This window comes from Coffea arabica, chromosome 9e (genome assembly GCF_036785885.1).
Source record: "Coffea arabica cultivar ET-39 chromosome 9e, Coffea Arabica ET-39 HiFi, whole genome shotgun sequence".
Classification (NCBI taxonomy): Eukaryota; Viridiplantae; Streptophyta; class Magnoliopsida; order Gentianales; family Rubiaceae; genus Coffea; species Coffea arabica.
This window is the reverse complement of record NC_092327.1, coordinates 12,515,880-12,528,698: the sequence shown is the minus strand read 5'-3', so window position 1 is coordinate 12,528,698 and position 12,819 is coordinate 12,515,880. Positions and strand designations below refer to the sequence as shown.

The 12,819-nt window shown below is 36.8% G+C and overlaps 1 protein-coding gene across 1 annotated transcript; it reads left to right on the top strand.

Moving 5' to 3' along the window:
• Positions 1–1,241: 1,241 nt before the first annotated feature.
• Positions 1,242–2,219, top strand: LOC140014603 (uncharacterized). Its single transcript, XM_072065670.1, has one exon. The coding sequence runs from the start codon at positions 1,242–1,244 to the stop codon at positions 2,217–2,219; it is 978 nt and encodes a 325-aa protein (XP_071921771.1).
• The last annotated feature ends 10,600 nt before the right edge of the window (positions 2,220–12,819 follow it).

The following is a 12,819-nucleotide window of genomic DNA, read 5'->3' as shown; positions in this document are numbered from 1 at the left end:
TCTTTCTTTTTGCTCTCGGCCTCACACTCTTTTTGAAGTCTCTCTTGATCTTTACGAACTTGACTTGGTGTCAATGGTACAAGAGTGAATTTTTGGCTCTCATGCTTGAAGAATTTGTTTGTGACACCATCGAAGCTAACTCCTTTGTCAAATTGCCATGACATGACATGCCTACATCGAAACCACGTCACACAAGACTATGTCTTCATATCGTTCGATGCGGAAAGGAGCTTGGACTTGTTTGGTCACTCAAACATCTCTGCTGTCATTCAACCACTGTAATCTGTATGGTCTTGGATGCCGTAATGTTGGGAGTGCTAATTTTTCAATCATCATAAGACTTGCTATATTAGCACAACTTCCCCCATTAACTATCAAACTACACATTTGCTTTTGATGTCGCATCAAGTGTAGAAGATATTTCCTCTCTGCAAGTTGTCCACTTCCTTGGCTTGAGTAGCTAAGGTGAGTCTAATGACAAGTCTGACTTGTTCATCTACTAGAAACTCTTCTCCTTCCTCCTTTTCCATGAGTGGAGGCATATCCTCGTACTCCACTTCATCGTCTATGACTATTTCTCCATTAGGTAGAATAATCATGGTCCACTGGTTTAGGCACTGACTGGTGATATGTCCTCGGCCCTGACATCTAAAGCACTTGGTGTCGCGATTTCTAGTCTTAACCGAATCCACATGAGGTCTAGATGCTGGTTTGGTCCTTCTTGTCTCAGCTTTGGACTATTGAAGCTGACCAATCCTTTATCTTCTTTCTTTGGCTATGAAAATCGAGTAAAGAAAGGTGAAGATTGGTTGTAATTTCTCGATTGACCCCTCCTCTTATTTCTCCTCTCGATTTTGATGGCCTTCTTCACCAAATCCCCCAGCTCTACATAGTATTGTAACTCGACTTGTTCTGCTATTTCGGGTTTTGTGGGAAAATCTGTATTTTTGGGAAGTAGAATATTGAAAATCTGTATTTTTTGGAAGTAGAATATTGAGTAATAAAACCGTGTAAATTAGGAGAGATTAGAGGAGCTAAATTGGGGTGACATCTTATTCCTAGGATTAAGGATATAATTGTGTATAGTTTCCTAATATAGGCTGAAACCTGTTGTATATATTTTTTTGGATCAATGAAATAATTTATTCCCCTCATTCATTATTTTCAAGTTGGCATCAGAGCTAGGTTTGCCTGTTTTTTCCTCCTAGTTGTTTTTTCACATTGTCCCCTGTCCCTTCATCATGTCTGAAACATCATCAGACTCTACCATTAATCCTCAAACTACTGCCTCTTCATCCAAAAATAGAATCGAATCCTTGAAAACTGGTGTTGATTCTCACTCAATTCAGATTACTACCATTCGGCTGAATGGAGATAATTTTCTCCGATGGTCACAAGCAGTCCGGATGTATATCAGAGGTCGTGGCAAGATGGGGTATTTAACTGGTGAAACAAAGGCTCCAATATGCACGGATCCTACTTACGCAACATGGGACGCGGAAAACTCCATGGTTATGACATGGCTTGTAAACTCAATGGAGGAAGATATCAGTTCTAACTACATGTGCTATTCAACGACACAAGAGTTATGGGAAAATATCAATCAGATGTACTCTGATTTGGGAAATCAGTCCCGGATTTTCGAGTTGACTCTCAAAATTGGAGATCTACGTCAAGGGGAAGACACTGTCACAAAATATTTCAATTCGCTTAAGCGAATATGGCAGGATTTGGATCTCTTCAACAGCTATGAGTGGAAATCAACAGAGGATTTTCAGCATCATAAGAAAACTGTTGAAGACAGCCAAATCTTTAAATTTCTGGCAGGGCTAAACGTTGAATTTGATGAAGTTAGAGGGAGAATTATTGGGAGACAGCCTCTTCCTTCAATTGGTGAGGTGTTCTCAGAGGTTAGAAGGGAGGAAAGCAGAAGAAATGTAATGCTGGGAAAGAAGGGTCCTGGAATTGCTGTTGAAGGATCGGCTTTAGAGGTTGCCTCATCCTTTAAAACATCAACTTATCAGCGTAGAACAGGAGAAAAATCCAGTGAAAAATCACAGGTCTGGTGTGACTATTGTAATAAGCCTCGTCACACTCGTGACACATGTTGGAAACTGCACGGAAAACCTCCAAATTGGAAAAACAAAGGAGGAGAGAAGTCTGGACGAGGAGTTCCTACTGCTAATGAAGCTGATGCTGGCCCCTTCACCAAAGAATAAATGGAGCATCTTCTTATGCTACTGAAATCCAGTTCTACCTCATCTGACTTTCCTAATGCTTCTATGGCTCATACAGGTATTGGATCTAAGGCTCTATTCAATTCTTTTTTGTCTAATTCCTCAACCTTTCCTGCTCCATGGATCATAGACTCTGGAGCCTCAGACCATATGACAAATTCTTTTAAACTCTTCCAATCATATACACCATGTTCTGGAAATAAAAAGATCAAGGTTGCAGATGGAGGTTTCTCTCCTGTTGCTGGAAAAGGTTCAATACAGATCTCAAAAAATGTTAACCTGAAATCTGTTCTTCATGTTCCAAAATTGGCCAGCAGTCTTTTATCAGTGAGTAAACTAACAAAAGATTCTAATTGTTTGGCTATTTTCGATGAATCTCATTGTGCTTTTCAGGACAAGAATTCGAGGATGACGATTGGCAGAGCTAGAATGATCAATGGCCTTTACTGTCTTGAGGATAATTCACCTAGTGCTCAAATTGCTCAAGAGTCTAGTAGTAATATTTCTGTATCTGCTTATGAACAAATAATGGTTTGGCATTACAGATTGGGCCATCCTAGTTTTATTTATCTAAAACATTGGTTTCCTTTGCTTTTTAAGAATGTGAACCCCCTGAAACTGAAATGTGAAAGTTGTTTGCTTGCTAAAAGTCAACGAAAATCTTATGTCCCAAGGCCTTATTTACCATCAAAACCATTTTATTTGTTTCATAGTGATGTTTGGGGACCCTCAAGGGTTACTACTGTTTTGGGAAAAAGGTGGTTTGTAACATTCATAGACGACCATTGACGTGCGCGGAGTATACATATATAATTAAGCTCATCCTAATCAAGTTTTACATTTATAAACTCCTAAATACCCCACACGCGATTTATCGCAAGTATACGAATCGTGAGCGAGTATAGGGTATTAAGGGTCGATCCCACAAGGAAGATTGCAATTACCGGTACTACTAAAGCTTCTCTATTATTTAGACTATCAATGAATTATAACAAATTAAACCTATTGAAATTATACAAAATAACAAATGAAAGCTCCTTGGGTTGTGGTATCCCTAACTACTCATGCAAGTGCTATATTTGGATCATTGAATACTACATCTAGGCTAATTATGGTGTAATTTCCTTATGCATTTGAATCCTACTTTCGTAGTGAATCAATTATACTCATAACTAATCCATACCTATTTTCATGGTTATGAAATTAGCTACAAGTTCATTTCTTCAATGAAATTACATGAAATGAATCACTAAAAACCACATAAGTGTACCTCTACTTTCGTGAGTGTACTCCCTATGTTTAGCACTTCTTGAACTAGTGTTAAATCTCAATTTTCATTGCAGAAACAACACCTTAGATAATCACAATTAATGGTACCAGATTAATCATGATTTCAAGAGCTAAAGTGCTAAATAACTTGCTCAAATCATAGCAGTCAAATAACCAAATAATAAACACTAACAATTATAGAAAGTTCAACCAAACCCAAGGTATAAACTTTAGAAACACATATTGAACACAAAATCCAGAACTTGTATATTAACTAAATTTGGAATCAAATACAAAAGATAAAGAGTTTGGAAGGAATACAACCCTTGTCACATGAGCTTTCTTCCTTGCCTTCTTCATCCTCCATCTTCATCCTAATCTAGATAATAAACAAGAATGGAAAAGCTACACTACTCTATACTAAGCTAAACTAACACTAGGGAGATGAAAGAGCTACATTTCTGCAACTTCAAGCTTCTCCCGTATGTCTCTCTATTTTTCTGCTATGAACTCCCCATTCTCTTTTTGCAATGAATTTGGCTCTTTTATGATGAAAAGGTGGTCAAGAAATGAGGATTACATCTCCCTTTTACAGCTGGGAATGTTTCTCACATGTATAGCATCCAATGTGAGTTGGTGGAGGTGAAATTGAGTTTTACGCGTATAGAGCAGCCTTTTCTGACCTGTGATCCGAGCTGCTACAGTACCTCGGATCCGTATGGATCCGAGCTCGGATCCACTAACCCAGAAACAACCGAGGGTTCCGATGAATAGTGGATCCGAGTGTGGATCACTTGCTCTGTTTTTGGTCCAACTTCAACCGATCTTTTCTTGATGATAAAAGCTGATTTAGCTCTTGACCAAAACATAAAACTTGTAGCCCTTTGAGTTAGCTTTCCAATGCATCAAGAATCACCTCATTTGGATCTGTGTAGGCTGAGAAATGACCGAAATACCCTTACCTGCTCATTGCCCTGTTCCAGTTTCAACCAGTAGAAATTTGCTATTGTAATTCGGCATTTTGACCTGGAAAACCTTCAAACTGGATTTAGATGTCTTCACCAAAGTTGTAGATCTATATCTTATCTTCAAATTGGTTCAAGAATCATCTTAATCTGATCATTGTAGCTCAAGTTATAGCCGAAATACGAAAATGTGTCAAAACTGTCAAAATACACAAAATCCAAGTAAAAAATGATAAAAACCTCATTTAATCACTTAAAAGCATTTTTCACCAATTATAGCCAAAATGATTCATATTCTACCAATAATATAACTAAAGTGACTAAAAATAATATAAAATATCATACAATTATTACGTAAATTAGTCACTTATCAACCATACTCGTCTATGTTGGGTATACTTAATGCATAAGAAGTCAGAAGTAGCAACCATTTTTCAAAATTTCTATAACATGATAGAAAATCAATTTCAAACAAAAGCAAGTATTTTGCGGTCTGATAATGGAACAGAGTATTATAATAGTATCCTTGGAACATTTTTTGAAGAAAAAGGGATTTTACATCAGTCTTCTTGCACTGATACCCCCGAACAAAATGGAATTGCCGAGCGTAAAAACAAACATCTGTTGGAAGTCGCTCGTGCCATGATGTTTTGTATGAACTTACCAAAATATTTTTGGGGGGATGCTGTTTTAACAGCATCATACCTAATTAATAGGATGCCTTCCAAGGTCTTACAATATAGTACTCCTTTAGAGTGTTTTAAAAAAAATTTCCCTGAATCAAGAGTTAATTCAGATTTGCCTTTAAAAATATTTGGATGCACTGCTTATGTGCATATTCCAAAGAAATCTCGGTCCAAGTTGGATCCTAGGGCCGAAAAATGTGTCTTTGTTGGTTATGCTCCAAATCAAAAAGGGTACAAATTCTTTAATCCTCTCACACGGAAAGTCTTTGTCACTATGGATGCAATTTTTTTGGAAGGTCTTCCTTTCTTTAACAAACCTTTGATTCAGGGGGAGAATTCTAGTGAATCAAATTTTTGGGAAACTGAAGCTTTACCAACTATAATTTTTGAAACAGATAAGGAAACGAAGATCCCTCAATTTGATAATGCAGAAACTGATATTGGTTTATCAGATATGGAAATATTGCGACGAGAAAAAAATCGTTCCAATCTTGAGCCTGTGGTATACACTAGGAGAAATATTTTTAAAAAGGGTGAAGGTCCATTGATGAGTCCAGCTCCTGTTCATGAGAAGTCCTCGAGGGAAGTCTGTCCAAATACATCAGGTAATACTTCACCTTTCTTTTCTTCTGCTGTTCCAGAATCTGACCCAGTTTTAAATCTTCCTACTCAAGAATCTGATCTTGATCTTCCCATTGCCATTAGGAAAGGAACCCGTACTTGTACTAGACATCCAATTTCCAAATATGTGTCCTATGATAACCTTTCCCCTAAATATAGAGCCTTTACCACTGAAATTTCAAAACTTGTGATTCCTAGAAACATTAAAGAAGCGTTGGTTGATCAGAACTGGAAATCTGCAGTGTTTGAAGAGATGGAAGCATTGAGGAAGAATGATACGTGGGATGTGGTGGAGTTGCCTAGGGAGAAAAAGATTGTTGGGTGCAAATGGGTGTTTACAGTTAAAAGCAAAGCAGATGGTACTGTAGAAAGGTACAAGGCCAGATTAGTTGCGAAGGGTTTTACACAAACCCATGGAATAGATTATCAAGAAACATTTGCCCCTGTTGCCAAGATAAATTCTATTCGGGTCCTTTTATCTCTTGCTATTAATGCAAATTGGCCATTGTACCAACTTGATGTGAAAAATGCCTTTCTGAATGGAGACCTAGAAGAGGAGGTGTTTATGAGTCTTCCTCCAGGTTTTGTAGACAAATATGGTGTTGGAAAAGTTTGCAAACTGAAGAAATCTCTTTATGGGCTTAAACAATAACCAAGAGCTTGGTTTGAACGCTTCAGCAAAGCTGTTAAAAAATTTGGTTTCTTACAAAGTCAGGCTGACCATACTTTGTTTTATAGGCATTCAAAAGAAGGTAAAGTTGCAATTTTAATTGTATACGTTGATGACATTATTTTAACAGGGGATGATTGTGGAGGATTAGAGAATTCGAAGAAGTTTCTGGCCAAGGAATTCGAAATCAAGGACTTGGGAAACTTAAAGTATTTTCTCGGGATGGAGTTTGCACGATCCAAGGAGGGAATTGTTGTAAGTCAAAAGAAGTATGTGCTTGATTTGCTCAAAGAGACAGGTATGATGGGATGCAGGCCAGCTGAAACTCCCATGGAGCCAAATTTGAAACTTCAACCAGCTAGTGTAGAGAAAGTAAAAGACAGAGAAAAGTTTCAAAGACTAGTTGGAAGACTTATTTATTTATCACACACTCGGCCTGACACAGCATTTCCAGTAAGTATTGTTAGTCAGTTCATGCATTCACCAGGCCCAGAGCACTTTGAAGCAATTCATAGAATCCTAAGGTACCTAAAGGGAACACCTGGCAAAGGTATTTTCTTTAAGGCACGAGGACATCTTCAAGTTGAAGCCTATACCGATGCGGATTGGGCTGGATGTATAACAGATAGAAGATCAACTTCTGGATATTGTACGTATGTGGGAGGTAATTTGGTAACTTGGAGAAGTAAGAAGCAGAATGTTGTGGCAAGGAGCAGTGCAGAAGCAGAGTTTCGGGCTGTTGCTCAAGGTATTTGTGAAGTGATATGGATTAGAAGAATATTACAGGAGTTGAAGGTTTCAGAAGTACTTCCTATGAAATTGTATTGTGACAATAAAGCTGCTATTTCTATTGCTCACAATCCAGTTCTTCATGACCGAACGAAACATGTTGAAGTAGATAAGCACTTCATCAAAGAAAAAATAGAAGGAGGTGTAGTCTGCATGACCTATGTGCCAACTAGAGACCAAGTGGCAGATCTGCTTACAAAGAGTCTTCCCAAAAAACAGTTTGATTTGTTAGTGAGCAAGCTGGTGATGAAAGATATCTTCAAACCAGCTTGAGGGGGAGTGTGGGAAAATCTGTATTTTTGGGAAGTAGAATATTGAAAATCTACATTTTTGGGAAGTAGAATATTGAGTAATAAAACCGTGTAAATTAGGAGAGATTAGAGGAGCTAAATTGGGGTGACATCTTATTCCTAGGATTAAGGATATAATTGTGTATAGTTTCCTAATATAGGCTGAAACCTGTTGTATATATTTTTTTGGATCAATGAAATAATTTATTCCCCTCATTCATTATTTTCAAGTGGTTTTAAACCTCCATGAAACCTAGCCATTGTGGCTTCCCTGTCTTCCACAACGTCAACCCCAACATTAAGACTTCCATCTCCTTGTGGTAGTCTTCGACACTTCGAGCTCTTTGTTGAAGATGTTGACGCTTCTAGAACAAGTTATGGTAGTAGTGACCTGGGACGAAACGCTTCATCATAAGTTGTTTCAGCTCGGCCCATGTCTGAACAGGTTAGTTCCCCACTTCATCTTCGGCTGGTTGAAACTTGGTCCCACCAGATGACTACATAATCTGTAAACTCCACCACTACCAATTTTACTTTTTGCTTCTTGGAGTAGGTGTTGTAGTCGAATACCGGCTCAATCCGCTTCTCCTATTCTAGGTACAAATCTAGATCCAACCTTCCTTGGAACGATGGAATCTTCACCTTGATCTCTTTTATGGAATCACCAACCGGTTTAGTGTTGCGCCTAGGTCTCCTTTGCCTCAACTCATATCCACCCTCGAAATTAGAATCACTTGATTCTTGCTCATTGGCTTTCCCACGGCTACCTTTAGTTGCAATTTGTGAGAGTTCCAACTTATCAATTTGCTCATGTATGGCTTCAAGGGAATTGTTGAATTTTCTGGAAAAATCACCAAATAAAGCCTTGAGCTTGTTGTTCACCTTCCATCATGCTTAGGTAACTTGTAAAATGTTAGTACTAAAGAAAGGATGGAAGTTTCCCAACTCACTCCCTCACATGTATGCGTTCAACCCTCGTGTTTCACACAATCACTCTAATACACTTACCAATTCAGCTCTCGAGACCCTTCGAATTGCTCCTTGAAGAAACTAGAGTCCCTCCGTAGTGTTGACCTACTTATCAACTTGAATTCGTTTATGATTGTGGTAATTTAAGCGGACGAATGACACAACTGACTTGGATGAGTTTATGACTCAAAAAGACTCAATTTTAGCTTGTAAACCTGTTGGACAGATTTGTTTATGAAGGCTAGAATCAAGAATTCAAAGCTGGAACTAATGTGTCCTAGATGGAAATTTCCTACCCGAGATACACTTAGCACTTTAGACTAAAAAACCTGACTGATATTATGCAATCTATGCTGGTAAAATTGCTGGAAGTTATGTCTAAAAACTACTGGAGAAGAACTAGGATTAACGTCTCAGGGGATTAGAAAAGATACGACACAACGCTGGGGAGATTGAGACAATAAAGCTGGACTTTTGACACTTGCAAATTCTGGAAATTTACGTCAAACTTAAGACCTAACCTACTTGAAATTTGGATGAAATTGTTGGACTCTAAAGGACGAAATCTGATGGCTAGAACTATGAAAAGATAGCTAATTAACTACTCAAGAAAAACTGGAAAAGCAATTCGACACAAGAACAAGTTTAGCGAGGTAACTCGACTCTAATTTGTGGCTGTCGTAACTTGCTCGTGTATCTGTTGTAATCTGAAATTTATTTGGACTGTTTACCTAGGAACAAATCTAGTTTGTTTCCCTTTTCCCAATGGATCAAGGTTTTTCAAGACTGGTTTCAATGAATTCCAAACGCAATTGGGGTAACACAATTGTCGGATTTAAGTACTTGTAATCTGAACTGGAATAGGATTGGGTATGCGGCTGTTTTGGTTGTTTTCTATTCAACCGACTTGATCACCCTCAAAAACACAAATTTGGGATGTTTCTGGTGTGTTGATTGATCAAGTTTCGTGGCTGTAACAACAATTTTCGTGGCTCAAATTCTGGTCTGAATTAAACCAGTCCAGAGCTCAAGACCAAGAGGCTTAGCTGCTGGAATTTATTTATTTTTTTTTTTTTGCAGGTTTGAACATGAATAGGTTTCAGTCCCAAAAACCCAGAAATTTTTTCTTGTGCAAGATTATAAGTAGATGTTCTAGAATTCAAGAACGAAGAAGGTTTTGAAGATTCAACCCCAAACAATTCACGGTTTCTCATGTTTACGCAAGATAAGGTTCGGTTTTTTTTTCAATGAGAATGATGAAGGGTGGAACAATTGTCCATATACGAGACTAGAGTACCAAGAATTTCTAGGTTGTCACTTGAACAATCAACAAATTCCAAGGAATCTGTAGTTTCGGTTCAAGTTCCAAGGGTTTTATGCTCAAACAGTCCTATTCTTTTCCAAACTGATCACGAAACAAGCAATAATTCCAAGAAACAGTTTCGGTATCCTTCAAGAATGGTCACGACCAGAAAGTTTTCGAGAATCACGACTCATTTTTCTCTGTTAACAACCCAAAACCCTACTACCAATAAGAACTAATGATAACACAAATTTCTGGGACTAAAAACGAATGAAAACAGCAAGAACAAGTGCTGGCAGAAATGAGAAACAGCAATCCTAAGGTGTGCGACTATGAAAGCCCTAGCGGCTGGAATTGTTTTCTTCTTTTTTGTCGATTTCTTTTCTGGAGCAAGACACGAATAAACCACACCAATTGACATCAAAACTGGACAGAAATCACCATGAAGTAAACATCAAGGACTTTAGACAGATTGCATAGGAAACTAAAGCACAATGAACAATTCAAGACACGATTGAACAAGAAACCCTAGCGGATGGGATTTATCTCTTTTTGTCGTATTTTCTGGAATAAAAGTACGATAACCAACACGAATTAACACCAATTTCTGATCTAGAAACACAAAGAGACAAGCAACTAAGACATCAGACAGATTATAACACAAACAAACTAACGATAACAAGAAACCCTAGTGCCAAGAAGTATGAAACAGATAAGAATTAAATAGAAAACTCAACTCAAATAAACAAAGACAAAGATATAACAATTATACCTTTAACTAGCTCTAATACCAGCTGATACAAACAGCGTTTTATCTCACATGCAACCCACAACATACAGATCCAAGAGCCTAGAAGTTGTATCAACGTTTAGAACAAAAGACCTTAACCTGTTGATCACGTGGTCAACAAACCTTGGTATAGTAGAAGACACCATAATCGAACGTGTTCTTCAATTGATAAGTCATGAACACTCAAAAAAATTTCTCTAAAATGTTCAAAGAGCTTTCATAGAAAGCCATGAGAGAACTCGCGTTATTTTCTGAATATTTCTGATTATTATTGAAAAAAATGTCATCGTTAGGCTATTAATAGCCGTACAGGACACAAGACTAAATAACGACTTTCTTAAATCAAATGGGACACCTTAATTCGACTATAATTAGCAATTTAAAATAGCCAAATAAAACTATTAGTGGAAAGACTAACTAACTAACGAATTTAATAACTAGCTAATCATGAAACTAATTTAATCAACTTGGCTTCAATCATGAAATTCAATTGACTCGACCGAAACTTCCTTAACTTGGAGGAGATAAACAACCCTCAAATCTTTATTTTCAAGACCTTCAATGATATTTGGAACATTAACTTGGTCATGGACAGCAAGCACCAACCCTTGAAGTGTATCACAAAGCTGCTTGGCTCATGCTCATGTAACCGGTCCCAAAGGCACTCAAACCCTCTCGACTTGCATAGCTGGCTGCTCATCTTGGTCTCCATCAAAAGGGCTTTCCCCAAGTTTTTTTTGAGGAATGAGATTCCAAGAAAAAGTTGGAATGGATATTTTAGGGGGAAAGGGCTTTCCACTTAAATGAAGCATATCAAATGCTAGAATGGAATGCAATGGACAAGTTCAAAAGTCTTTTCCTTTTCAGACCATTTCTATGTATCAAATGAGAGTAGAGTAGGAGTAAGTGCAAAATAGGAATTATCGTGCTGACACCAAAAAAAAAAAAAAGAATGGTTGCATATATTACATATATAATAAAACTACACAAAAAAATACCTACAAAAAAATGTATAATATGTGCTCAAACTTTAAATCAAATTTGATGATTTCATAACTAAATTCATCAAACTTATTTGACAAAATGTAGAAAGTAAGATTGTTACGGAAATTTTTTTTAAAAAAATCATGAGACCATTTATAATTGTCCAAATTATTCAAATATCATATTGAAATACTATAAAAGTTATGATTATCAAACACAAGTCACTATCGATGAAAGGGGAACTCACTACCAAGAACAACTATCGATCTTTTTAAAAAAAAAAAATACAAATCAAGACAAGTTAATAAAATTTTGAAAATAGTGAAAAACAAGAAAAAAAAAATGCATTAAACAACCAAAAAATTGAAAATATCCAATTTTCCCGATTTTGACCGGTCAAACCCTCTGTTAATATTGCGTTTGACAAAGTCAACTGCTCTGCAATCTAATTTATGGACACGGATCGAACCAAATGCACTAGAGACGGGTACGGGTCTGGTACCCACCTCGCGCATCATTTGACTGATTCGACCCATACCTTGTGGGTAAGTTATTTTCTGACCCTTTTCAACCTCGCATATCAGTGAATACCTGGTTATCGGGTACCCACTAAGATATGATCGAGTCAACGGATACCCGTTCCGCCCCACTTATCATTTAATTTTAAAAAAATAATTTATGCTAATTTAATTTTATATTTTACATATTCATACAAGATTTAATAAAGATTTTTTTCTCAAAAAAAGTCTCTCAACAAGAAACAAACATGCGACGGCAATACAAGGAAAAAAATTAAAAGAGTTCAAAATCAATTAAAATTTGAAATAAATAACACATTTTTTTAATTATATATTCCACATTAATTAAACTCTTTTCTAAAAATATAAGATCATGACTTCTACAAATGAATCTTGTAAACAAACTATAGTCTTCCTTATTTGTAATGCAATTTGTTCAATGAAATTGCTTATTTAACTCTAAAAATATTATTTTATAGTATGTGTATAAAAATAAAAAATAAAAAATAAATATGCAAGGTAGGTCAAGCACCCATGAATTTTTAATTATGTGACCCTAACCCGCCCTACATCTAAATGGGTATCCAACCTTCGTTTGACCCAATAAAATAATACAAATCAAGTATCCTTATTTTTGCATCGGATCGAATTGGATCGGATATGATGGTTTTTGAGTTACGGGTACTTTTTCCCACCCCTAGCATGGACCTTCCCATTCTAGATATGTA

Coding starts and splice junctions, on each gene's coding strand:
- LOC140014603 (XM_072065670.1), top strand. CDS start 1,242: ATGTCTGAAACATCATCAGACTCTACCATTAATCCTCAAACTACTGCC.